This window comes from Rhipicephalus sanguineus, chromosome 6 (genome assembly GCF_013339695.2).
Source record: "Rhipicephalus sanguineus isolate Rsan-2018 chromosome 6, BIME_Rsan_1.4, whole genome shotgun sequence".
NCBI lineage: Eukaryota > Metazoa > Arthropoda > Arachnida > Ixodida > Ixodidae > Rhipicephalus > Rhipicephalus sanguineus.
This window is the reverse complement of record NC_051181.1, coordinates 26,938,642-26,966,452: the sequence shown is the minus strand read 5'-3', so window position 1 is coordinate 26,966,452 and position 27,811 is coordinate 26,938,642. Positions and strand designations below refer to the sequence as shown.

At 47.3% G+C, this 27,811-nt stretch overlaps 1 protein-coding gene across 1 annotated transcript in view; it reads left to right on the top strand.

Annotated features, from left to right (window-relative positions):
* Positions 1–27,811, top strand: part of LOC119395659 (CUB and sushi domain-containing protein 1) — a 130,466-nt gene that overhangs the window by 46,871 nt on the left and 55,784 nt on the right. The window contains exon 5 of the mRNA XM_037662649.2: positions 271–487. Within this exon, the coding sequence (XP_037518577.1) occupies positions 271–487 (217 nt within the window). The remainder of the gene's footprint in view (positions 1–270; positions 488–27,811) is intronic.

Here is a 27,811-nt window from a genome sequence, read left to right as displayed (position 1 = left end):
AGCGTACGCAAGTGCAAAGGACTGAAAGGAGCGTAGTGGACACAGCGAGACCTTCCAACGTTTTGAGCGCTGCGTTGGCGACGTTTCTTTCAGTCATTTGTCCTTTTACTTGCGTTAAACAAAAGGATCACGAATATGCCCAAGCGTATGATCATCCCACTTTAGCACTTTCTGTTTCGTGAAAGAAAGCGTGGGCATCGTTATATACGCAAACACCTATATCTTAGTGGCACGATGTTAATGCGAGTGCTGTGGCCGGCTGTATCGCAGGATGTGTCTGAGGACGTGCACGTGGACACATCAGCCCACGACGACCTGGCCCTGGGTGGTCCTCGCGGTTTCACCTTGGCTCCAACGACCTCTACCGACCACGTGACCTCAGAGATTGGACGAAGAGCTTGCGACGACAGCTGCGACGACGCCTGTCACAACTGCGCTGCCCTCATCCGAAGAGGCGCTCGACCCACTCCCGGAGAGTCTGGATCGGGTGAGTGAATCTTTCACCAGGTCCTTGCTACGATGGCAAATGCAGTCAACAGTCTAAGACGTCCATGAGGCATTCCCGGTTCCGCAATCACTTCCTGTGCGGCCCGTCTCCAGCTTTCGTAATCTGTTTTTGTGAAGGCGACCGCCGCTGGCTTTGGGACCATCCAGTAGTGGTAGAATGTATTTATCAAGCCATACAGGGTGCTCTGTGTTTGTGCACTGAAACCTGCTGCTCTGGCAGGGAATGAAGGCTGACGAGGGAAGAGGGTTAGGTGATGGTGATAATTATTATGGTGCGATGATGGTGGTCGTCAACGCAGCAGCGTAACTGTACTTGCAGGCTAGCCCTGCGATGCCTGAAAATTGTAATGGGATTGTTCATTGGAGGCAATTTCTTTGATGTCTTGGATTAGGGTGAGGAGCAACAATGAAGCTTGCCAACAACTGTCAGACTTCCATGTTTGGCAAACATAGTTCGACAAAGTGTGATTGCTCTGCAGTACTTATTTTATAGCGAATTGATAAGTGAAATAAAAGTATGCGAACCGAAGCAGCGAGATTTTATCAAAATGTTGCACGTAACACTGAGATGCGTAATAGAGGATATAATAATTTAATCAAAGAGGTATCTATAATGAAGTATTCTTCGTTGCTTTTAAAAGAATTTATAAACCTGATATTCTGAATCTCTTTGAGAAAAAGAAATATCCTAGGAATTTATTTTTTCAGGTATTGGTTCGTACAATGATATATCTTTATTTACAGTCGTAACTTTAAACTTTTGCATATGCTGATGACGTTCCCCCCTATAAACCATATTTTATCTTACTTTCAGAACTACCAGCGGTAGCAGCGCAGAACAAAACACAGGGAACAAATAGACGAGACAATTAAGCAATGATTTTCTGTCCGTTTTTCTATGCATTGCCTTTTGAACCTTATTATATGGTTAAGTTCCAGCTCACCGGTTATGTCAATTCTTATGTAGTTCATTAACATGCACTTAATCCACTCCTTGTTACGACGTAAGTTAAATTTCAGGCCTGTCGATTCCGATCGTGCGTTAGCCGTTTACTGCTAAACTGTATTAACTAATATCAGCCGCGCTGTATAGTTAATTAGCACGACATTCCGTACCTTGCGAAAGCGTGGATACAGATTCAAGTGCAGTCGCAAACCTTGATACACTTTTGTGATGGTCTAGTGACGAGGAATCATCTCACGCGGGGTTCGTACGATCATCGAACTCGGGGATGTAGGGCGTGATTTGCATTAAGAGTGCAAACATCTGAACTCTGGGCCTAAGTATGGACTGGATACTTCGGCGCTCATGCTACAGCAGCAGTTCTCTTTTTTTCTTTTCTTTTGAAGCCTGACCACGACGATTCAGCCTTTGTGCGTTATCGGGTGTCGTCCTGATGGGACTTCAGTCGCACCGTCGCGTAGGAGGCCCGCTTCTTCGGCGCACCGAGGCACGCCCTGCTGTCGTATAGAAGGGGGTTAATCGTCGGCATTTGATCGACCACTGGGCGGCCTCATTTCCACCTGCACGCGCCAGGGGACTGATTGCGCGGCGGCAGACATTCGCTCACTGGTTGTTCGTAGCGTCTTACCCTTCTGGCGTTTTAACAGCGGATCTCTTAGACTCCAGCTTGATCCGCTGGTGTTCGCAAAACTCCGTCGCGCCATGATGTCCCCGTGCGTCGCAACGCTCGAGGATGGAGAGAAGTGGAAAGGAGGAGAAGAAATAAATAAAACGAAATAAAATTTCTTGGCGAGTCGGGACTCGAACGCGGATATCTGCAGTCCGAAGGCGAGCGTCGTAACCACTCGGTTATCCAGGCACGCTAGCACAAGCATTTATGGGAACCATATGATTGCGTTGCTATGTGTGAGAGACTGGGAAAAAGATTGAGGGAAAGAAAGAAAGAAAGAAAGAAAGAAAGAAAGAAAGAAAGAAAGAAAGAAAGAAAGAAAGAAAGAAAGAAAGAAAGAAAGAAAGAAAGAAAGAAAGGAAATCACGCCATATCCACGAAGTGAATGATGACTGAGGAGCTGGTTCGGAGAAGATCGTGAAAACCCGTGAATCTTCCGTACAAGTCCTCTACCATCATATGAACGCGTGACACACGTTGTTATATATACATATATACACAATGGTTTATTAATTTTCAATTTTGATTAACTATATACACAATTTATACTTATATACACATTGATGCCGCCGCTTCCACGCTGCTTCGGCTTCGCGGGCTTGTATCTCGGGGTCCGCACGACGCTGACGCCTCTCTGCGGCCTCGCGAGCTCTCACCGCAGGGTCTCGGCGGCGAGCCCACGCTGCTGCTGCCTCGCGAGCCCTCCGCTCCGCCGCCTTGTTCATGTTATTAGCATCGAAGCGCACTGACTTACGACAGTCGAAAGAGGGAGGAAGCGCGCAGTTGGGACCCTCTAGCGGTCTCCTATCAAACTAGAGCACGCGCCGGAGTGGAGCGAGCGCCACATGCTACAGTTGGCTATGCTAATGTGGTTTTTGCCTGCGTTAATATCATCATCAAGGCGCTTGAAGAACAAGAGGAAGAGGACTTCTCTTTCGCGCGAGCGTGCTCTGAGTCAGGCTAGCGGGAGCAATGTACGCAGGTTACGGCGCTGGTCTTCGCCCCAGCGTAAGAACCTGGCGAGCTAGCTCCTAAAGGAAACACAGGGAAAGAGAGCGAAAGAAAGAGAAAGACATAGGCTGAAAAAGAATGAAAGATAGACAGAAAGAAAAAGAGAAAGAAAGATGGATAAACACCGAGAGACTGAGCCTTTTAGGCTCGTCTTAACTTTCCCAGGTTCAACTGTCACTCTCTGTGCTCAATGTGGCTATCTATATCTTGACTTAACTGGCTATCCTCCTGAGTCCCGGGTTAAATTTAGGTGCACGAATATTTTTTTCAGAAAGTTCAGTATAGCTCGAATAGACCACCTAGGCAAAAAGTGTTAAAGCTTAGCTCAGTAAAAGCTGGGGTTTGTAAGGGCAGGCCCCCCAAGAGTTTCGTTAAAACAAGAGAAAACGAAGAGATCCAATTACAGACCAAAGACGGGGGCACCATCCCTATTGTCAATCGCATCCGAGTCCTTGGAATGATTATCGAATCCAACGGGGTGAATGGTGAAACTATAAAAAGACTCACTCACAAGACCACCAACGCCGTCAGACTTCTCAACAGGATCACAAATAGAAGAGGTGGGCTGAAGGAGGACAGCCTCATCAGGCTGATCCACTCCTTTGTCATTTGTCACATCGCATATGTAGCGTCTATGCACAATTGGTATAAAGGCGAAAAGAATAAGATTAACACTATCATCCGCAGGGCATACAAAGTCGCCCTCGGCCTACCGGAATCCACCAGCACTGAGAGGTTACTCCAACTGGGGATCCATAACACTTTGGACGAGATAGCGGAAGCGCAAAGAATTTCACACCTCGAAAGGCTCACCATCACCAGCACGGGAAGGCATATATTACAAGAGTTGGGCATCACATATCACCGACAGCACGGTGACAAGGCGGACATACCTAAGGGGATAAGAGAGAAGATACAAGTCACCCCGGTGCCAAGAAACATGAACCCGATTTACAACCCAGGTCGCAGAAAAGCCAGAGCTACACTTCTATTGAAAGCATACTGTACCGATAAGAACGCGCGTTTCACTGACGCCGCGTGCTATCCGGACGGACGAGGGTTCGCGATCGTCGTGATGAACACAGAGAAAACAACAACGCACGCAGCTAGTGTCAAGACCCGACACCCGGAGGTAGCTGAAGAAATGGCCATTGCCTGGCCATAACTGACGCTGACACTCAGACTGTACTCAGTGACTCGCGCACAGCTGTACGGAATTTCGCTAAGGGTAGGATTTCGATCGAAGCCCTTCGTATACTCACGAATGCCGGCCATGTTTCTCAGGCTACCTTGATCTGGTTTCCCGCCCATATGGGCGAAGTCTGCCCGCACTTCCCCAACCTTAACGAGGCAGTGCACTCCGCCGCACGCGACGCAACAACCCGTGCGGGAGGAGCTGGCCTTGTCGAAGAGTTCGCGGACCGGGATCGACTTACGGGATACAACGAACTGACCAAGACCTTCTACTTGGCCCGGCGATGCTACCCTCCGCCTCGTGGCAATCTATGCAGAGCTCAAGCGGTTACCTGGAGACAGCTGCAAACGAACACTTACCCTAATCCACTCTTATATCACCGAATATACCCCGAGATCTATAACACCAGCAATTGTAAGGTCTGCCAGACAGACACAGCTACGCTTAAGCATATGCTCTGGGAATGCGAGGCTAAAGCCAAACGTATTAATCCCGATGCTCTCTCGGCGAGGTGGGAAGCCGCTCTGCGCAGCTCCAAGCTCGCCGACCAACTCTGGGCAGTCCAGCAGGCCCGTGAAGCGGCGGAGAGGCAAGGCCTTCACGTCCCGACATGGGAGACCTGAGCCCGGGTCGTTAATCTGCCGGACAAACAATAAAGTTCTTTCATCCATATGTGGTGCAATGTCAAATATAATAAAAGTATGGGGCTCACGCAAGAAAGAAGAAGTCCTGCGTCGTTATGACGTAAAACTATTTCCATCTTGTCTTTTCCTCATTTACCATTTGCCCTCCGCAGCTCGTCGAAAAAATTTCGAGCCATGTAGACTGTGCCCGTCTCTCGTGCGGCTTCACAAAAACCACGAGCGTAGTCCGTCTCAACAGACCTGTGCACATTGATAAGGCACTTAAGACGGAAAAAAAAAAAATATTTTACATTTTACGCCTTAGTCGTAGTTCCGCTACAAGTCAGCTTTCTTGCTTCGCATCTATCACGCGACATCGGAAGGTGTGTGAGTGAGTTAAGCGTACCTCCATTTTTCACTAATGTGTTGCAGCAGGGGCGTATAAAGGTAAATGTGTTAGATGAGGTGGCCGAGTGATTGTAGCAAATTGTAGAAAGTTAGGAGAGGGAAGAAGTGACCTCCCGATTGAGGAATGTTTGGAAGTTAACAAAGAGCTAGGATGACAAAGGGAAAGGGGAAAGCGTTGGGAGAGAAAGAAACTGCCGAAATAAGCGAAACACAGCGAAGACAGCGGGCCTGGAAGCACGTATTTGTTTTGCTGAATTTTCATAAACATTAATTTACGCATTTTGTCTGGAATTACAAATACTTTCTCCTTGATTTGAGAGCTATTCAGTTGACGTGTAATTATTTACCCGTTGCGGCGTGATACTGTCCGACGAATAGTCGAAGTTCTTTAAGCGTTTATGTGTATTTATGCCTAGATGTTACAATTGGGTGATTCCACGTAAGATCGAACAAACGATGGCTGGTCGACCTCTCAAATTTATTTCAAAATTTTATATATTATTGCCTGATGAGTGGAAAGAAGAGATCCGCAATTTGTTTTGCCGCCAAAAATTTTTTCGAACCACAGGAATTCAATAATGACGAAGAGGTAGAGTGGAGCGCTCATCCGCTCTGCTGTTTTGGCCAACTTTCGTTATGAATTGCACAAAATATATTAAAGTTAGGTAGCTGAAATTTATTTACCTAAATATATGCATGTTTTTGCTTCTGCTCAGGTATTTTTAGTTTTTATGTGTAGTGCAGATGTTTTTATAAAAAACCTCAAAAATGGCCCAATTGGCAAAATTTTCTTTACTTTGAAGGTCTTTATCTCAAAAAAGCCTCGTAGCAGAGATACGAAAATTTCGCATTATGTTCTTTTGCATGCTTATCTACCAAAGTGCCAAATCTTGTATTTATATATCTTTCCAGTAAACAGATATGATCGGGCTAAGTTCAAGAAAACACCGAACAATGAAAACTTCTGACGACAATTAAAAAAAAAAACCCATTTTTTAAATTTCTTAAACTTTGTCCACTTATTCTCCTCCACATTAGCTTTCACAATCATTAAAAACATGTTGCATAATGTCGTTGCACTAATAGTTACGGCCCCTCCAATGAGACCCTTAGGCAAGGATGCGCAATTCCGACTTCTTGCCCTGCAAGTGTATAAAATGCAGGCAGGGTTGAATTTCTTTTTATTAAAAGGTCAGCAGGGTACCTAAAAAGGTGTCGCCGGCACTGAAGACGGTAATTTTGAAATTATTTGGTGGAGCAGCGGCTACGAGCGCGCACCCGAGATGCTCGTTGTAAAAGACGGCGCAGTGAGAGCTCGTTCTCGCGTCCTCAGACCGACTGAGTTCGAAACAGCAACACCTCTCGGGTGACTTGAACGCACGTGCACTGGAGCTTCGCTATTCAATCCGCCCTCTGTTCGCATCTCAGCCAGGCGCTGATAACACGGCGGAGATGGAAGCAAGATGAAAACTCTATAAGGGAGCTATGAGCGCTCGCTTCACGCACGCCGCTGCCACAGAAACTGCGCTGCGCCAGTTGCGATCAGTGGAAAACATGAACGTGGTGCTCCAGTGGCAAAGCAAAATATGGATTGTCAAAGGAAACAAAAGCAAAACTATCGGTAACCGGATGCGCTTGCCTATATTAGATGTCGGCAGCAGACGGCGTGAACTGGCCGCGCGTTCGGTGCGCTGTTCACACTTCATTCGGCGCGGATAGTTCTTGTGCTTTGCTCTTACTCTACTCCTCCTGTGCGTCTCATGACGAAAAAGTATAGCTCTGAATGAGTCTATTGTGGAGACTACCTTTCGAAGCACAAGAAGCTTAAAGGAGTACTGACACGAATTTTAAAAAATTTCGTATTGTTGATCTAAATAAAACTACTGGTGTCGAGAAACCTAAAACGACTATTGTGGTGCCTGGGAATGCATCCTATATATTTTAAGTAGCGCCACCTTAAAAAGACACTTTCGGTTTCGATATCGAGGGGGTGGCTTCTCTGTGTCGTTTCATAGCAGTGTGACGTCACGGAGATACAGAAATTTGCGAAGTACTAGCGGGAAGTCCGTCATCTGCTCGTGGTGCAATAGACAACAATGAGTGAATTGTCGTCCAGTGACCCTGACAGTGATTTCTACGATTTAGGCTGCATGCAGGACGCAGAACTCGCGAACTCGGGGGAACTGTCTTGACTTGTCGGGATAATGTCCTTGCAGTGTGGCTGGCTTGCAAATGCTCAGCGACGAAAACTTCAAAGTCAAATTAAAATATTTTATACGTGTTCTCCGACTCCAGTGTGTGGACAGCGTGGACACTGCATACCAACGAAGCAAAAAATGTCCCTTTTGCGATGTCTCAAAATCGTGTCAGTACTCATTTAATTATTGCAAAGAAGCCAAAATTTCGCAGAGTTACCGACCTAGAATAAATGCTTTGAAGGAACGTTTAACGCCTGAAAGATCAGTGACTGTCAGTGAGACGGACTACTTGTGCTACGCGTGCTGCAATGAAAGATCTTCACGGAACGCACAGTTTAACGATGACATTCTTATGCCCCCTGAAAAAGAAATCGACGCAATTAACCAGATCACTGCGACTACCGGTGCACGTGCGTTCAAGTCACCCGAGAGGTGTTGCTGTTTCGAACTCAATCGGTCTGAGAACGCCAAAACGAGCTCTCACTGCGCCGTCTCTTACAACGAGCATCTCGGGTGCGCGCGCGCCTGATCGGTAGCCCCGCGCTCGTGGCCGCTGCAGTGACCAAATATTTTCAAAATTAACGTCTTCAGTGCCGGCGACACCTTTTTAGGTACCTGCTGGCCTTTTAAGAAAAAGAAATTCAATCCTGCCTGCATTTTATACACTTGCTGGGCAAGAAGTCGGAATTGCCCATCCTTGCCTAAGGGTCTCATTGGAGGCACCGTAACTATTAGTGAAACGACATTATGCAATATGTTTTTAATGATTATGAAAGCTCATGTGGAGGAGAATCAGTGGACGAAGTTTAAGAAATTTAAAAAATGGGGTTTTTTTTTTAATTGTCGTCAGAAGTTTTCATTGTTCGGTGTTTTCTTGAACTTAGCCCGATGATATCTCTTTACTGAAAAGTTATATAAATACAAGATTTGGCACTTTGGTAGATAAGCATGCGAAGAACGTAATGCGGAATTTTTGTACCGCTGCTACGAGGCTTTTTTGAGATAAAGACCTTCAAAGTAAAGAAAATTTTGCCAATTGGGCCATTTTTGAGGTTTTTTATAAAAACATCTACACTACACATAAAAACTAAAAATACCTGAGCAGAAGCAAAAACATGCATATATTTAGGTAAATAAATTTCAGTTACCTAACTTTAATATATTTTGTGCAATTCATAACGAAAGTTGGCCAAAACAGCAGAGCGGATGAGCGCTCCACTCCACCTCTTCGTCATTATTGATTTCCTGTGGCTCGAAAAAATTTTTGGCGGCAAAACAAATTGCGGATCTCTTCTTTCCACTCATCAGGCAATAATATATAAAATTTTGAAATAAATTTGAGAGGTCGACCAGCCATCGTTTGTTCGATCTTACGTGGAATCACCCAATTATGAGATATCTTTGGGATTAAATAAATTATTGGCGACAGTTTATGCTATTTGTAGTAGTGTTATAGGTGGTTTGCGGACTTTGATTTTGTTAAGTAGCGGGTGTTTGCTTTGTACCTGTTCGGTGGATGTATGATCTTACTTTTTTTTATAAGTTAGGTTGGGGTGGTCATTTGCTGCGGACAACGGGTGGGGTATCCCCTCTACGATGCATGTCTCGCCCCTTGACATGCTGTGAGTGAACTGTTTTGTATATAGTTATCTGATGTGTATATTTGACTATTTTTCATTTATTACTTCTTGTACAGTGTACATCCCGCTATGATTATTCGACACGCTCTAGTGAGGGATTCGGGAATATTTCTGAGCATCTGCAGTTATTGACACTATGTCTAAGTGCACGGCTGACTTTGCCACCCGTCGAAATGCGGATATCGTTGCCGCGAATCAAAAACCGGGTTTACGAACTTCGCTAAAAGCCACCATGCCGGCTAGGAGCAGAATGTGTTTGTTAGCTGATCTAAATGGCGCCTTCCATTCCATGCCAGTGTCAAGTACGCATTTTATTGCCATAGAAATTGTATGGACACTCTCGGCGGTTTTTTGCCCTCTCCGTCGTGTCTCGGACATTTATATGTATGTATATATAAATAAAAGACACAAAGAAAAGTAAATCGGAAGAAAAAAAATCCCGAAGCGCCCCCACAGGGATTCGAACCTGCGACCCCTCGTTCTGTAGCGCACCGCTTTAAACAACTGCTCCGGTTGTTTCGAACGCTAACGGCGAGCAATCACTAGCGGTACGCAGAGCTCGGGGGTGCTTCAGCGTCTGTAGTATCGCCCGCGAGATTGCCCGAAGGGCGCACTTTAATTTATAGGTTTGGCTTCAGTTTGAAAACTGCCCTTGAGACGCGCACTAAAAAAAATTAAAGGACACTGTAAATACCAAAGTGTGTTCGGCGAAAGGCTGAAGCCTTTAGCCATTCGACTGACTATTAGCAAAGCTTCCATTTGGGCTAGTTGGTACAGCATTGTAATGTAGATGCGCTGAGCGAAATGAACGAACGAGTAACGGAATAAGTGAACAGGATGAGTGGTGCGCAAACGCCATGGTATCGAGGGAATCGGTGATATCGTGGGTTTCGGTGGTATGCCGTGGCATCGGGGGAATCTACATTCTTGGGGCGCTTCTCCGAACCGCTTGCCTTGGAATCATCACCGGGCCGCTTCGGAGCCATCCGACTATACTCGCAGACAACTGTTCTTGGCAATGAAGCGAAGCAGTGACATACCAACTTGTTCGCGGGTGGGGGGGCTGGCCTCCGTTACTCCGTCCACACACACACACACACACGCGCGCGCACGCACACACACACACACACACACACACACACACACACACACACATACATACATATATATATATATATATATATATATATATATATATAGTATTGCAATAGTATTGCAAATAGTATTGCAAGCAACACTTTTTATACATAACCCACACCACTTTGACTTAGAAGAATAGACTGTTGGGCGAGTTGGTAATTCATGATGAATGAAAATAGCGCGAAAAAAACGTAAGTATGGGCTTGGGTTGTATAGCCCTCTTCGTCTCATCCTACGTTTTTTCACGCTATTTTCATTCAAGAGCTTTATAGTTGATGAAAACTTCAGCGCAAACCCGGACAGACCACAAAGAATAGATGATATGAGCACTTGCGCTGTGATTGTCTCATCTATTTTCTGTAGTCCGTCCGGGTTTGCGCTGAAGTTTTCACCTTAAAAGCTATGTACAAACTAGACCAAACACAAGTTTTATTTAACTTTATGCATAAATACAATTATGCCGATAACGGCCTCCCCTGTAGTATAGATTTGTATCATTCAATAAAATTTCGTTAACGTCTAGAAGCTGCTCACTGATAATTGCGTTTTTTTTTTGTGTAGGCAACAGTGACTGCACATTTTCGATTCCGTAATTAGTACTACACTTTCTTGCAGATATTTAGGTTTGCGTATCTTATATTCTGCCTTGTTTGCTCCTAGTCGAAATAGTGCTTTTGGCACATTGCTGGTATTATTGCTATTGTTATATTAATATTATTGTTAACATGTCGACCACAAGTTCTTTTTAAGTAAGAATTTGTCGTGTTAGGGGTGTAGTACATTCTTTGTGCTCATCGTAATTGTATTTGCAACTTTTCTTGGAGTGCCCCGCCACGGTGGTCTAGTGCTTATGGCACTCGACTGCAGACCCGAAGTACGCGGAATCGAATTCCGGCCGCGGCGACTTCATTTTCGATGGAGGCGAAAATGTTTGAGGCCCGTGTTCTTAGATTTAGGTGCACGTTAAGAACCCCAGATGGTCGAAATTTACGGAGGCCCCCACTAAGGCGTCCCTCATAATCATGTCGTGGTTTTGGGACGCGAACCCCAGATATTATTATTATTAACTTTACCTGAAGCGTTCGAACTTCATAGTAGAAAACAGCGCAATAATAGAAGACAAGAAAGACCAAACAGGACCGGCGCTGTCCTGTTTGGTCTTTCTTGTCTTCGTTGTATTGCGCTGTTTTCTACTTTGCATGGAGGGCCCTCCGGCCCCTCCAAGTAAGCACGCCTATGCCAACGGTCTAAGCACTAATTTTCTTGGAAAGTATATGGGTGATTATAATGTAAAAATAACCCGCATTTTTTTCCTTCCGCATTGGTCGTTAGCTGTTTATGATTGGTCGCTCATCAACTCAGAGCAAATTGGATATAGAGCAGCATTGATGTTATTCCTTTCCTATCAAAGAAAATGAATTTCCTGAAACAGGAAGAGTGTCTGATCGGTCCATGAAACGTTTACTGGTTCCTACCCTTATTTACGTCGTAGAGTATGTAAATTTCAGGCCAGGTAGAGCAGAATAAAATCTTGACAGAGTGCTCTAACATTAAGAGCTCCTACTCAGCATTCTCTGCAATGCAGTAGCGCAACGCGTCGCATAGGCGGCCTGCACGGCAGAGAACCCACAGTACGTTGTCGTGAGACACGGGAGGCATTCTCTACAGCAGAAGCGAGGGACAAATTTCATTATGTAAATAAGTGATTGCTGCGTAGAAGTAAAAGTTCGCCTCAGGTCATGCTTTGCCAGTGTGCAACCGACAGTGACCACTCTCGAAAGTAGGGGGGGGGGGGCTCAGCCCCCCTAACTTTTCACAGTGGGGGGGGCTAGCGCCCCCCTTGCCCCCCCGGTAGATACGCCTATGAAGCGAAGGCTACAGTGCCACAATGCACGTATCCTACCGCTAATGAGTGTAGTCCCACAATTGCGTCCGTATTTTCTGCGTGAGATATATAAAATACTCTCTCATTTTCTACATGTAGCTTTTTGAGACGGAACGCAGCGCACACAAGCGAGATATTTGCATTTCTTTTGCTTTACACGTTGTCACTTTGCGTTTTGCATGCGTGAAAAAGTCGCGCCTTTTTTCTGTACCTTAGACGCTAAGCAGCGTTTGCGTCGAAATGCAACACTAGCCATCACTTTCCACGGCGTTACGAGACGCGCGCCAAACCGCACTACTTCGCGTAGCAGTACATGTGCAGACGCTCCGCCCCCGTAGCTCTCCCTTCATTGCCAAGAAAAGTTGTCCGCGAGTATAACTGGACTGCTGCAACGAGAAGGAGCGAATGAGCGTTTCCGCGCGCGCCGCTGCGCCATCACGTGATTGCTGAGAGTGTGTGAGGGGGCACGGATGTACTGTCGGCCGCAAAAGTTTGCGGGATGTGCAGCGCGTGGCCGAGCGAAAACTGCATTGCTGCGTCACCTACCGTGATGCGGTGGTTGTTGAGGCTATCGGTCGCAGCCTCCGCGATTAGATCCGGCAACGGGACGTTGTCTAAACGCGCCGTCGCTAATCGCCGAGGCCAATAGCCTCAATACCCGCCGCATCACGGTAGGTGACGCAGCAATGCAGTTTTACGTAAAGTCCCTGGATATTTTTGGGAAAGTACCGTCTTTCTTTTAACCGAGCCGCCACGCCGAGCACCCTCCTCTCCCGCCTTCCACCTCCCCGCTTCACGGGCCGTCGCCTGGGAAACGCGCGCGTTATCAGCGTGACATAGCATTCTTGATATGAAAGTGGAGCGAGCCGGGTTATAGGGTCGGCGCCCGCACGGTGGTCGTTTGGGAGAAGAGATAGATACGGTTTGGACACTTGGGAGAGGAGGGTTGGACACTTCGGAGAGGATACGGAGGAGAGTGTCGCTACTTTCTATATATCAAGGGACTTTATTTTTCCGTCGCTCCGCCACGCGCTGCAGATCCCACAAACTTTTGCGGCCGACAGTACGCCGCCGCCGCATTGCGCAACAGTTGCCAACGCGCGTTGGAAGTAGCAACGCGCAACTGCTGCTATGTGCCGATGTGCCATCACGTGATTGCTAAGAGATTGCGCGGGGGAGAGGCTGCAGCTGGCATTGTTTCAGGGCACGAACGGACGAACGCAGCGAGTAGGAGACATTAAAGGCTTTCGTCCTAAAAATGGCCCATTTTCGTATCCACTCGCGATGTGGAACGCCGGGTAAACAATGCGTCGAACGCCACTGCGCGGCAGGAGACGTGGAAGGGTCACTCCAGGCGCTGCAGTTATCAAGAAAAAAAGATATCTAAAAACGTTGGGTTGCAGCGCGCTGCTGAAACACAAAGTAACAACTGCGACAGATAGTTCGCGCTCGTCCTGTGTATACCTGTGTGTTCTTTTCAAGCGTCCTTCCTTGTGTTTAAGTAGCACGCTTTAAGTAGCGAGCGTCCAGCCGATACACTGTAAACAAAAATTAGCCGAGATGGGAGCTTTTCCAGCACATGAGCCCCCAAAACCCCCATGCCCCAATCATTTACTCCGTGGTAGCGGAGTGAAGTCGGCACATGTCGTCGAAAAACGCCCCTTGCTTAATGAGGGAGTTTATGAACGACATGACCTTGTTAAACTCCCCACGGAGTTTTAGGTCACGTGGTTAGAAACTCCCTATGGGAGGTTTAAAAAGTACTTTTGGTCGTGACGTGCGTGCCGTGGTTAAAAACTCCCTATGGGAGTTTTAAAAACCATTTTTGGTCGTGACGTCCGTGCGTGTGTGAATGTGCGTGTAGCACGCCGGTGTGAAGCTCCAGTTCCTTGTGTGGGTCGCCGTGTGAGTATTTGTCGACAGACAACGAAGTTATCAGTGCAGCGAGGATTTGCAACGGCCGGTTGGTTTGTGTAGACGTGTAGGACTATTTTCTCCACTGAACCGTTCTGGTCAGAGACAAGTTCAACTCGCGCCAGCGTCCGACCGCGAACACATCGAGCTGGCTGTCCCGTGTTTATTCTCCCGTCAAGCGGCAATGCCCATGCACACGAGTGCAAGCCTCCGACACGCCACGGATACCTCGCTTCAACGTGCCGAGTTACGAAGAACTGCGAAGAATAATTTCATCGGTAACAAAAGTACGCTGTTGCGATCGTCAGCGGGTTGTTTCTGGAGTTTCACCGGCTAAAACTTCGAAGCAGTAAGAAGTAGGCTTCGCTACGTCGTCGGCATCAAGCCGGCCGGCGGCCGGTGTGAGAGCTGCGCCGGCGACGCGCTCGCTCCGACCACCGGCAACGCTTGCTTCTCGGAGGGTCACCGAAACGATGTTTCACCGGCTGCAACTTCTAAGCGGTAAGAAGGCTTCGCTACGTCGTCGGTACCAAGCCGGCGACGAACCGAACTCGCAGCGCCACACCGGTCGCCGTGGTGAGTTCTACGAGCTCGCACCGGCCACCGGTGAAGCAAAGAATATGTTTCACAGAAAATAAAAGCTGCTGGAATGAATATGCTTAAATTGTCTCTTTTGCGCCATGCAACCACCGCTGTCAAACGTCTAGCGAGAAGGCGAGCGCCGATACGAGACAGATTGAACCAACGTGCGACCGCCGATGTACCTGATGTACTTCGAGCAACAGGAACCGCGACTACGAGCCGTCTCGTTCGTTGTAAGTGCATCGCTCCGTAGCTTAACGCGGACAGCGGACTCGGATAGCGCCAGTGTGTGTGTGTAAAAAAAAAAACGGCGACGAAAACTGTACAGCAGCAAGTATTTTCTGATCGCGAGCTGTCGTTCATCGTATAGCCGTGCCGTACTCCTGGGAGAGGCCTAGCGACGCCGTCGGCCACAACGCGGTATACCGGCGGGGCGACGCATTTCTTCGCCGGTGTTGCTCGTGAATGTGTGCCGCTGAAGCGTTCGTGCACGGCCGCTCGTGGTTCGTGTACGATTATGTGCATTTTACAGACTCACGCACAGTACTGCTAAGGCGGATACATCCAATGCGACAGAGTGCCAGCTGATAATCAAAATACGCTAATTAAGAAGGCGTTGAATGTTAGGCGGGTTTATAGTAAAAGATAGGTGTGCCTCAGTGGTATCTATAAGCTCATCACAAAGTTACACCTACGCCATGAATGTTTGTTGCTTAATTTCGGGGAAAAGAAGTGTCCCATCTGAGCTACATTGGAGGTCAAGATGTGGTGCCTATATATACTCGGTGACCAAAGTTTGGTTGTGAAGCGCTGGTGGTGAGTTGTCAGTGTGAGTGTTGTATTACTTTGCGAAGGTTGTGTGCATGTTTGTGTACGTGTGATCCAGTTTGCGTGTTTCGATGCTAATTTAATTAAAGAGCGAAAAGCATTTTTTTCTTTTTGATGGTTATAAAAATTTACTCCCATATTTACCTGGAAAAGCTCCCCTATGGATGTAAACGAAAACTCCCCTCTGTCCATCCAAAAACCCCGTCCTGTTGGAGAGTAAATTTTTTACTCCGTCCGGACGGTGTTTTTAAAACCCCCATCAGGGCGTGCGCTAGAGGACAAGCCATTTACTCCCATCTCGGCTTATTTTTGCTAACAGTGTACCGTTGTTAGTTCGTCCCTTGCGCTTCAGCAGCGCGCTGCAAGTATCGAGCTGCTTGCCGTTCTTCGTGTGACATTGTAATTTGTTGCTGTCGCATTAATTGCCTCGCCCTTGCGGGGAAACTGTGCGTTTTTGCTGAGTCAAAATGAAAAAAAAATGTTCGAAAAGCAGTGTTAGCAGTAATGAAGCATCGTCTAATAAACGATCACCCACAGTTTTAGCCTATGCCTGCGTCCAACAATTCAATACGCCGATATCTTTTCTGGCATCGTTATGCTCATTCATTATATCCATCTTTATCGCCACCAATACAAACCGCCCATTATCAATCTCTTCGCCCAAATCTCTTCGCTAGGTTCAAAAGACACAAGCTGGAAGCAATTGGCTGTTTCCACGTGGGCGACCACATCGTGGAGGGTGAGTTTTATAGGAGAATTTAATATGCAATCAACACGTGTCACTAATGCTTCATATATATAACGACACTTTATATGCTTTATTATTAAAACATTATAGCTGGTAAGGGCAGAAATTTATTCTGCCTTTTGATATGCGCAAGCCTAGTTTCTTAAGCTTTTCGGTCGAAGGTATTATTTTTAAACGTCCACATTAAGTGAAACCGTCAAGTTGAAGCAATCGAAGATGAATATTTTATTTTATTTAGCGTAATGCATTGCTTCGCGAATGAATGCTCCATTGACCGCTAAATACAACGGACGTATTAGGAAGAGCTCGAGGACTTGCTACTTAATGGGGTTCTGACAAAACTTTTAAAGAGGAGGTAACTTGTGGACAGATTTGTGTGGACACACACGCATCGTCTACAAAATATCTACGGCTATATAGCCTAGAACATATTTAAAATCAAAAGTGGGTTTCACGTAACTGCACGTGAAGCGCACCGCCTCACGTCATCGACGCCAACTTGTTGTGAATGTAAACAACCAAAACCACCTGCATCACGAGTTTGTGTTGGATTGCCATGCTCCTTGCGAGCGCTCTCTCCTAGCAGACCTTTTCAACGGAAACAAGGAGCTCCTCCTTTATGGAATAACGTGGAAGACGGATATCGATGCCACAGCCGTGACGTTTTTTTAGGGGGGAGTGGGGGAGGCTCGCACATTGTACATCCCAGGGAGCCTTTGTTGAAAAGGGTTGTCAGCGCGGTGCTCATGTGTGCACGCGGTTTTGTATGCTGGCGCAGCCAGATGAGTTTACATGAAAACCCCTCTGGGTCCAGTGTCTCTCGGCGCTCTCGAAGCCGAAACTGCGACGGGGCGCTATAAAATCGCCTCCAATAATTAACCGTCGCGCTCTTGAGGAAACAAGGTTTCCAGCCGTGCCAGTAGCTACTTATGGTAAGATAAAGAACGAGATGTAAACTTTTTGTGTCAGTACTCTTTAAAGAGGCATTGACGCACTTGTTTCTCTTATTTTCGGAGCTTTTTTTTTTTGCGCTGAACGAATGTCGAGGACCTGGGGTGCTATGCAGGATGGCCCGAGTTTGGCGAAACTCAGAATCTTTCCGAGCTCTGGCGACACCCTCTTTTGAACCAGGCTCTGAACCAGCTAACAGTACGAAAAGATGAAATCCAGTCCCACAGCGCGCGCTGCGTTTCCATTGGTTACGATAGGAACGCGGCGTCACGTCAAGGGCGGTCTACAAATGTTGGATGGTGTCTTCAAACCAGAGGCATCTTCTTTCATTTGTTTGTCGTTCTGCGGATTGGTGCAGAAGTGCACCCATGCAAGTAAAAGTTTCAGAAACGTTTACTAACAATAATTTTTAGAGGTACGAGGCTCTTTAAATTCATTTTCAAGCGTTTAATGTCTGCACTGAGTATCCTTTAGAATAATCAGCACCGTGGACTCTGGGATTAGCTCTGGCCGAGCCCCTTACAACACCGCGGCCGGATCTAATCGCCGAGGCCACGTGTGTAATCATCATTGTCGGCCTGTGCATTCTAGCGGGTTTCTCGACCGGCGCGCGCCGTCTTCGTCCTCTCATTCATTGTCTGCTCGCTCCCCAAGCACGTGCGCCCCGCTGATTAGCTAATTGGCTGGGCGGTATACTTAGCTAATTAAGTCAGGACGTGCTATGAGAAGCTAATTAACCCAAGTCATGCTAAGACCGAGCTAATTAATCTAAGTCTCATTGAGACCACGATAATGAAGCCGTGTAAGGCTAAGACCGAGCTAATTAGGACCATTTTAAGTAACACAGCGCTAATTAGGGGCGTGCTAGTTAAAATCAGGCTAATTAGGACATTTTTATCTAAGGTCAAGATAATTAGAAGCTTGCTAATTAGGATTATGCTAATTAGCTAAACACTAATTCACGCGTTGTTAATTAAACCTGGAAAATTAATGTCGCGGTAACTAAAACACTGCCAGTTGAGACAGACCTCGTCAATATCATGTTATTGATGACCTAGCTATTTAATGCCATCAGAATTGAGACCGAACTGACGTTGTCTTCACTCCGAAAGAGACTGAGTAGACGAGGCACGTAATAAGCTGGAAGAAGCTAGGTGAGCACAAGCTCCTCCGATGGCTAGCCTTGCCCAAGTAATGGAAGCTGACCAAATTATTTATATGCAAAGAAGCTGCTGCTTAGCGTCCACCGCATGAAACGTTTGACAGGCACACCGGCACTATAACAGTCAAGAGTTGAACAGGGGCCGTTTCAGAATCAACGAGTTTGTGTCCGAGTTCGCGCATCAATCAGCCTCATTGACAGACGCCCGCGGCAAAGATCGGGTCCACCCACCGCGTTTGCTCTTGCCGAGGAGCAATTCTCACGCCGCAACGCCAGCGAGCGGCGCGATTCATCTATAAGCTTAATGGCACAGGAACTAATGGTTATATCATCACGTGGCTACGATGTCTCGCATTCAATTTCACCGCGCTCACGATGTACCACTTATAGCCATGAAGCAGGCGCCCCTGTTGGCTGCTTAATGTGGCGCAACGCAGCTCACGGACCATCGTGCTGCTCCTCGTGACGATTGTCTGGATCAGTATGTCGCGATCCGGCAGTAAGCTACTAGCAGCGGAAGGTTCTCGAACTTTTCTGGCACCTCTTGGTCGGCCGAGCTTCCTTATAGCGAAGGATATGTTTCGGGCACGTTTCTGTGGCGTCGTTGCCGCGGTCACTAGTAAGTCACCGCAAGGTGAACTATGATAAGCACACCAGTGTTCATACGCGGGAGCCACCCTTGTCACTTGTGACTCTTAATCGCCATCTTCAGGCCCGACTCTCTCGTTTCTACTGTCTCTTCTGCCACTTGCCAGTACTGTTTGTGCCAGTGCTGCTATACGGAATATCATTCATTATGCATGAGGGGTAATCTGTACTTTAAATCGACTGTTAATTTCAGCGCGCTGGTTGGAAAGATCTCGCGATCTGGTAAACCGGCACCGATCGTTGCTGTCGAGACCTATGCAATCTGCAGTGCACTTAAGGAATACTCAGGTCAATTAATCGGAATTGTCCTGCCCATTCCAGCAAGAAACTAGGCAAAATCAGAATATTTTGATGTGGCAGCGTAAAGAACGAAATGATTAGGCAGGAAGGTCAATGCTATCCTCTGCTCCTGCCTTATGTCATGAATATTTGCGCTGTCACATCAGATCTTCAAGCAAGGCTAACACGTCCATATGCCTACTGGTATAAGCACTTCGCGCTACCGCTGGTGGCTCAAGGAACAGTTGAAATGCGCGCATTTCCGCTAACGATCCCGAGGAACCGTCACTGCATCTTTGTAGGTTAATCACTGTCCTTCACAGGCCCTTTACTGTATCTATGTCGATCGTACATGAAAATTATTAGCAGCGTCCACTGGCGCAAACATTAATGCATTGTTCCGGAATGAGAGTGTTCTGCGGCCCTAAGTTTCTGAGAAATTGGTAAATGTGCTGCCCGTTATTTTTTGTGCCGTTAGCACATTCTTTCATGTATAAGTATTGGTTGTAACAATAATAGGTCGAAAAAACTCACAGGCACCGCCGGGGCTATTTTACCGTGCCGTTTATATCGCACGAACGCCGCTTCTTTTAACACGAAAGTGTTTTCTGCCGGGGTCCACCACGGCTCCACTGACGTATTTCCGGCACGAATATGAAGTTGTAAAATATATAGACTAACAGATGGCAAAGAAAAAACTAAGAAAAGGTTCCGTCACCGGGAGTTGGACTTACGACCTTTCGCTCCGCAGCGCGAAACAACTCGGCCACAGACGACCCGTTCTTCAACCTACTAACGGCAAGCTATTTATATACACCATTTACCGGTGGCGGTACTCAGACATTGGTGGCACTTCAGCCTGTTTTTCGTTATCACTAGCAAGATGGCGAGAAGGGCGCGCTTTAAAGTTCGTCGCCCCACGCGTTGGGATGAGCGCGCGCCTCTACAGGGCGTGGTCGCTCGTGCGTGCGTTATGTGCGCTCGTTATGGCGGTAGTTCGTACGCCTTGCGCCCTCACCGCAAGTTTGCGTTCAAGTTAGAGAGAGCACGAAGGTCACTTCGCCGACTGCAGCGGCCATTTTTGCGAAAGGAGCGCGCTGCTGACACACAAATAAGTTACAACTGTGACATTTAGTTCGCGCTCATCCTGTGTATACTCGTGCGTTCGTTTTGTGCGTCCTCCTTTGAGTTTGAGCAGCGCGCTTTAACTGTCGAGCTGTGACAGTTGTTAGTTCGCGGTCATCCTGTGCATGTTGTTTCCTTGCGCCCTTTCTGCTTGAACAGCGCGCTGCAAGTTTCGAGCTGCTTGCCGTTCTTCGCGTGACATTACAATTTGTTGCATTCCTTCGCCCTTATGGCGAAACAGTGCACAACAAACGCTCCACAACGTCTGTGAAGACACGTTTCACTTTCGTGTTATAGCGATTCCTATGACAGAGGGATCAGCCGTGTTTTTTTTTATTATTTTAGTCACGCGAACGCCGCATACACGAAGTGATCATGAAGCTCGCGATCACTTCGACTTTTTGCGACGTTTGGCTGACGCGGTCTTTTCGTCCAAGGCCACGTTCGCATGAGAAATATATCGGTGTTCGCCTTAATAAGACCGCTATAATCGTTCAAGCGCTTACATTTTCGTTGCATACTTTAGATTAGATAAACGCCCAGTACGCATGCTGGTAGGGCACTTAGGTAAGTGCTTTGGGTGGACTTGAAAATTAGCTTAAGCAATGGCAGCTTTGGGACTAATTTTGAGCATTATATTTTGAAGATTTCTGGGTTTCTTTTTTAGATTTCTAGGAGTAAGCGTGCAACCTTATGAAAGACGGGACGGAACATGTGACAGGTCGTTGAATATGCGGGATTCGCTTGAACTATATGATTGCGCAAGCGACGCCCGAGAAGCTGTTGACTCGACTGCCTGCGCTTCCGGTCCAATGCTCGCGGCCTACGTTGCGCCGGCGAACATCAGTCGCTAGGTCACTGAGCAGGCATCTGTAAGCGGATGCGCCACGCATGGCTTCCGGTCTCCTGGCAGCTGCATTGTGGCCTGTCAAAAGTGGCCTAGTGGAGAGAAAGGACGCCAACGCTCTCGACACTTGTGCTCACTGCCGCAAACTGAAAAAAAAAAAAAGTTGTACAGGACGTATTATTCTTAATATGACAACGCGACATCAGAGCCACGTGGGAAGGTTATGTTCTTGCGCTCCGTTTCTAAGCGGCGCTTGCACAGTCACTTAGGTGTCGCCTAATCGTCGCAGTACGCGTAACGAAAAGTAGTAGCAACTTGCAGTTTTGAGCTAAACGTGGTTAAAAGATTTTATACAGCGGGGTGCTTGCGCTGTCATCTTTTGCATGCACGTAAACGAAATATATTCTTATGAACATCCCATGTTCTCGAAATGGGCATCAATTCTTCCACTTATTGCATCCTGTAGCGGCTGTTGGCAAAATGGATGTTTGTAGAGAACGAAGAACAGTGCATGACCAAGCATAATTCGGGAGCAACTAAGAATGAGTGCTGCAACGTCTGCACATTATATATCTCAACTTTGTTGCTGTACTGATACCCAGAGGCACACGTTAGCGTCACAGCGGTTCATTGAAGATCCTTGCTTCAAAAAAGGTTGTCGAGACGCTTTGACACAGAAGTGCCCACTTGGTAGCTAATACTCAGAGAAAGCGCACGGATATAACGTCTGCAAAATGTTGCTGAACGAAACTTGTTTGGTAGAATAAAACAGACGACGATTATGCTTTTCGTATACGTTTGGATTCGTTTATGAAAACTAAGCACTAGATAGTTTTTTTGCTACGATGTGGTCGCCTCAGTATTTAATGCGTGTTCGTGTGCTTTCTCGTGTGTTTTTTTGCGTGATCGTGTGTGTGAGCAGCTTGTCTCATGTTTCCTGTGCTTGAGTACGGTTCTTTGGTGTGCGCGTGTGGGGCAGGTGGTTTCTTCTAGTGGTGTGATGCCGCGAAGTTGTGTGCCGCTGTGCAACTCGAACGCGAGAAAAGACGCTACTGTAAAGTACCACGAATTCTCCTGCGATCTACAGCGTCAGGAAGCGCGGCTGAAGAATATTTCTCGCCAAGGACCTCAGGGAAAGGAAGCAAGTGGGAGCGAAGCGACAAGTAGCTGGAATGTTCCTTACATTTAACTGATAACGACTACGAAAAGAACACGAAGATCAGGTTTATGCTTCCGGCTGCGGTCCCGACTGTGTTTCCCGGTTGTCCACACTACTTGCAAGAAAAAAAAGAATAAGGAAAGAACACGCAGCCCAGGAAACGCCGGCGAATGAATCCAGCTGATGACGCAATAGTTTGGGCAGGTGATTGTGAAAGCTGAGAAGAAAGCCCCAAGATCAAATGTTCCTCGCACCCTAGGAAAGACGAGATCGAAACGCTCGTTCCACAGTCGGCCTCGGAATCGTGCACAGAACGTAGCTTTCTTGTAGATCAGGCCTGGCAAGCCACATTAGATATTGCGCATTTCTTGGAACAGTCAAAGAAAGCAGTGAACAGATTGAAAAAAAAAAGTTGCTAGTCAAGGAGAACACTTGAAAAAATTTCGGGCCGATCGAGATGAAATGAAGGAATGCCTTTTAACTCACGGTTATTCGTAATAGAGCACTTCCTTTCATTTCAGATGAGTCAAGCGGGCAGCCTTCATGGGGAATATTGAGGTCCACTCTACAAAAGATTGGCGCTCCTAGGGCAAACTGTTCGCACACGTGGGGTAATAAGCACTTCTAATAACGACTTCGGTATTGAACATGTAATGTGCAACTATAAAACGCGTTATTTACGGCTTTATTGGAGTCACTGTCGCGCGTACGAACGCGTCTGTGGAAGCACTTCTCCATGAACGGCTGTCCGGAGCAATGGCGCCAGAGCTGACGCTGGGAGATCTAGGCACGGGACGCCATTTCGGCGCCACGCAACAGGCCGCACCCTTTTTTCTTTATGTACGTGATAACGTTGCAGGTTCGTGATAACGTAGTACGTGATAACGTAGCAGGTTCGTAGTCGCAGAGCGCATGCGCGCTTCCTCAAAGACCAGGTACTAATACTAAATCGCCGCTCCATTTCCACTGCGCAACGGCTTCACGCGTTTCTTTTTATTTTGTAATTCTGTCTGCTACATCTATTCAGCGTCAGCCTATATTGTTTGCACATTAGGGCGAATGCATTTCCCAGCAATCTCACTAGATCAGATGCATCATCAGTGGCAAGGAAGTACGCCCGCGAAGAAAGGAATCCATTATGAAATCTATCGCCTTAAGATCTCTTTCTCCGTTACAAAGACCCTCACTTAAGATCAAGACTTCCGCATCACATTTCTAGTCACCCTAAGACACTTTATCATCGACTTCGCCTCAACGCAGAATTCATCAAATAGCGACATGTGCCGCCTTGGTTTGACCACGGACCTAAATAGTGACAACTGTCGTGCATTAGAACAATAGAACATATTTTGTTAGATTGCCAGGCATACAGAGAAAAAAGAACTAGTAAAATATGCTCAACTTCCCAAGCAGCGCTAGTTCTCGGAAAAATACTTGGACTTATGTCTTCTCCTTCTCAGCAACGTCAGATTTTAACATTTCTGTTGAGGTTCCTGGAGGATATTAACTTAATTGATAAACTGTGAAGTAACTTACATTACAACCGTGAAGTTGTCACATGCAGATACTACGATCACAATATTTTCTTTGTTTTTTTTTTTCCCTTTCCTGCCTTCTTCTTCCAGGAGCCTTTCTGTTCGCAATCCCTTTTACCTACACATAGTAACATGTAGGCGCCTCCACATACGCTGGCAGAATTCTCTCTTTTTCATAAGACTATGCCTGCGTGGTCGATTTCCTGGCTGCTCATGGAGGTCGAAAAATGGGGACGTGTTATGTTTGCCGCTCATAAGTCGATCCTGCAGACAGGACGGCGCGGCACGGTACGTCGTACAAAGCTTCTTTCTCGGCTCTCCCCCTGCCTGGTCTTTTCGCTGGGCAATTATCAAGAGAAAGCAAACGGCTTCCTTTGAGCAAGCTTGTCTGCCCCGATGGCCAGCATGGGTTGCGGTCAGGCGACCGTTCTCAGAGGTCGGCGGCCTGAATGTGTGGGAAAATGAGGAGGACATCCCCCGCTCTAAGCAGTCGCTCGAGGCGACAGTATGCGTGACCCCAACACGGACCAAGATGTGCTTTTGCAACAATGCAAGGTCGAATGCGTGGGAGGCAGGGTCACGCAGACGCCTTTTCTTTCCCGGAACGGTTTAACGACTGGCGCCGCGAGTTCAACTCGATGTGTATGGGAAAATGGCGTGAATGCACCAGGGCTAAAATACAGATGTATTTCGACCGTGAGAATCCCTGAGAGCGTGGGAAGGAGAGGGAGAGCCATGATGGGAAAGAGTGCCAAAACGCCTGTCTGCGCTGTAAAGACACTGCTGTCGAGATTAAGGACAGCCCGGTAGGGAGTGGCTTAATCTGAGAATGAACGGATTGGATAAGGGAATGTCGAGGCGGACCACCAGTGGCCACCTCCCCTTTTCTTTGTTACCGCAAGGTACTTAAGACTGGACGGAATTCGTTTCCCTTCAGTCTAGGCTGTAATCACTAAACTGATCGATCAGTAAGACTCCGTACGATGCAACTTTCGTCTGGGCCGTAACCACTTGGTGGTCGAACAGTGAGACTCGGTTCTTCGTATGTAGTAACAGTGTTCTAGGCTCTAACTTAAGAAAAGTTAAGTAGAAGAGTAAGATGCTGTTGATGTCTATGTTATCATCAGTGTGCTTCGGCAAGATGTACATATGACTGTAAATATTTCGCTGCAATATACCTTCAAGTTTTCATTATCTCCAACCTGCCTCCTGCTTCATCGACGTCGATCATCTCCTTGACGGGACTTCAATCCACATCAGGAGAAAACGAACAAAGGAAAAACATAACTGGCGCAGTCTGACAGGGATCGGCGAGCTCTACAGCACCATACACTGGACCAGCCCTGAGAAGACCGAGGAGCAAGGCATCCAACAGCCACCAGCGGCAACGTCGAGACGATCCCACAGCAGTCAACTCCGGCGCCGTGGAGGAGATCCAGGAACGACAAAGCATTCAGCAAAGGGTGAGCAGGATTTCTTGCGTCTTTCTCAAGTTGGCATGGCAGTTTGTGTGTAGAGCACATGGTGAGAACACGCGGAGGTGCAGAAACAATGGAGTTTAACCCTTTCGGCCCTGGCGGTGTCAATTGACACCATGACACAACATTTCCCCTAGCACCTCGGAAATGAAACCAAAACTCGCCATTCTTGGGGGAATACTTCTTCAATGATCCCCACTGCGTTTGACACCAAAATGGTGACATGCTTGCGGAAATGGGAGCCGTAGTGAAGAAGAAGCTTGACCGAAGTCATGGGTGACGCCGAGGCGGGTACGCTGAGGCGGCTAAGCGCAATTTTCGGGTCGACGTACCGAAGCTGTTTCAATGAGTATCACATTGAAAAATGAGACGTAGTTCACATTTTGTGTACTCTAGTGAATAGCGGGAAAAAAGATGCCATTTTTCCCATTTCACAACCGCTGAGCCCTGATGACCTAATTTGATGTCATGTCTGTAAATCCATTAATAATTGCACCACTGGCTCAATTTTTCGTTTGTGGTCTTGTGAGGTCATAACTATTAGGAAAACAAACACAAAAAATGTCCCCGACCAAAACAAAAAATCCAGGGCTGAAAGGGTTAATGGAGATGAGGGTACGAGTGTGGCGGAAGTGGATCGGAATCGAGAGCCATCAAATGATGGTAGTCTAAATTCTGATAAGTCAGGTGAGGCGAGAGTGCCTACTCCGAATCAAGAATCGATTCAGCAGGCATCTCAGGTTTTGCCGTTTTCAAGTGAAACGAGAACGCTCGAACTTGAAATCCAAAGGCTCAATCTCCAGATTGAGTACGAAAAGCTATTGCAGAATAGAATGAACGCGGAACGTCTCAATGGCACGTTGTCCAACTCTGGGTCGGAGACGGGTGATCAGAGGCGATGGTGTTTCGATTCTGTCCAGCAATGTGCAAAAGTGCTGAAAGGGTTTCGCCTGCCGAGTGACGCGGATGTGCCATTATGGTTTGAGGAAGTAGAGAAACTTTTTGCTACTTACCGAGTACCGAATGAGAGTCGCGTGCATTTGGTTATGCCAGCACTAACTGAACGAGTTCGTTACTTACTGCGTAACCTCAACCCTCAAGAGAGTGCAGATTACGAGTCAGTTAAAGCAGCAGTACTGACGGAACTGAAGCTTTCCCCGGCAGAGTATCTGCAGAGGTTTGAACGAGCAGTAAAGCGGAAGGAAGAGACGTGGGCGCAGTTCGCGTCGCGTGCAAGAACTTATTTCTCATACTACCTTCAAGTCAGAGAGGCCGACACGGTAGAAGTGATGGCCGAACTCATGGTTGCTGACCGTATAAAATCGGGACTCAGTACGGAGGGTCTTGAGTATGTGAGATTAAGGGAAGGCGAGGGATGGCTTAGGCCAACCGAGATCGCTAAAGTGCTCCAAACTTTCGAGCAAGCGAAAGGGAAAGGGCGTGCTTCAAAGCAACCAACTGTAGAAATGGGGCAGAAGCCGGCGACACGAGTAGAGAAAGGGGCTCTGAAGTGCCACTTATGTCACGGCTCAGGCCATTTCGCTAGAGAATGCCCGAAGTCTAGTGATCAGGAGAGCAACCCCAAAAAGGCTATCGAGCCAAAGCGGAAGGTACAAAAGGTAACGTTATCCCACGAGACGGAAACTGAAATACCTGATGGAGTACTTAGCGCAAAGGTGAAGTCTCTGAAACACGAGGGTCAAGGCACAAATAAACTGCAGTTAATTCCTGTATCATGTGCAGGTATAGCCGCAGATGCGATTTTGGATACGGGGAGTGAGATAACCGTCATTCGGGATAGTCTGCTTCCGCGTAGTCTGACAGAGTCGTGTGGCAAGGTGAGATTGGTGTCTGCTTTTGGTAAAACGATCGAGGCAAGGCTAGCTACGTTGCCGGTCAAATTAAATAGCCCGCGAGAGGTTACGGAGCCTCAGAGCGTCGACCTACTCTGCGCGTTAACTGATGAGCTCGTCGAGGGCACAGACGGTTTGTTGACCGAGGAAGATTGGAAACTTTTGTTGAAGGCCAGCAGCCCTCTGGCACCCTGTCGAGCACCGGCCGAGCCTACTCATGAGGAACAAGCAGTAGAGAAGCCAAAAGTAGTGGCCTGCAATCTTACCTTGGAGGAAAAAGACGTTTCCGGGGAAGATGCGCAAATTGATGAAGAAAAGGAGGCTTCGTTAGGCCAAAGAGAAGAGTTCCGCAAAGTGCAGTTGGGTGACACTACGCTAAAAAAATGTTGGGATGATGCTCGTAGTGGGAAATCCGGCATGTTCATTTCAGACGGACTATTATACCACTGCGACTCAATAGC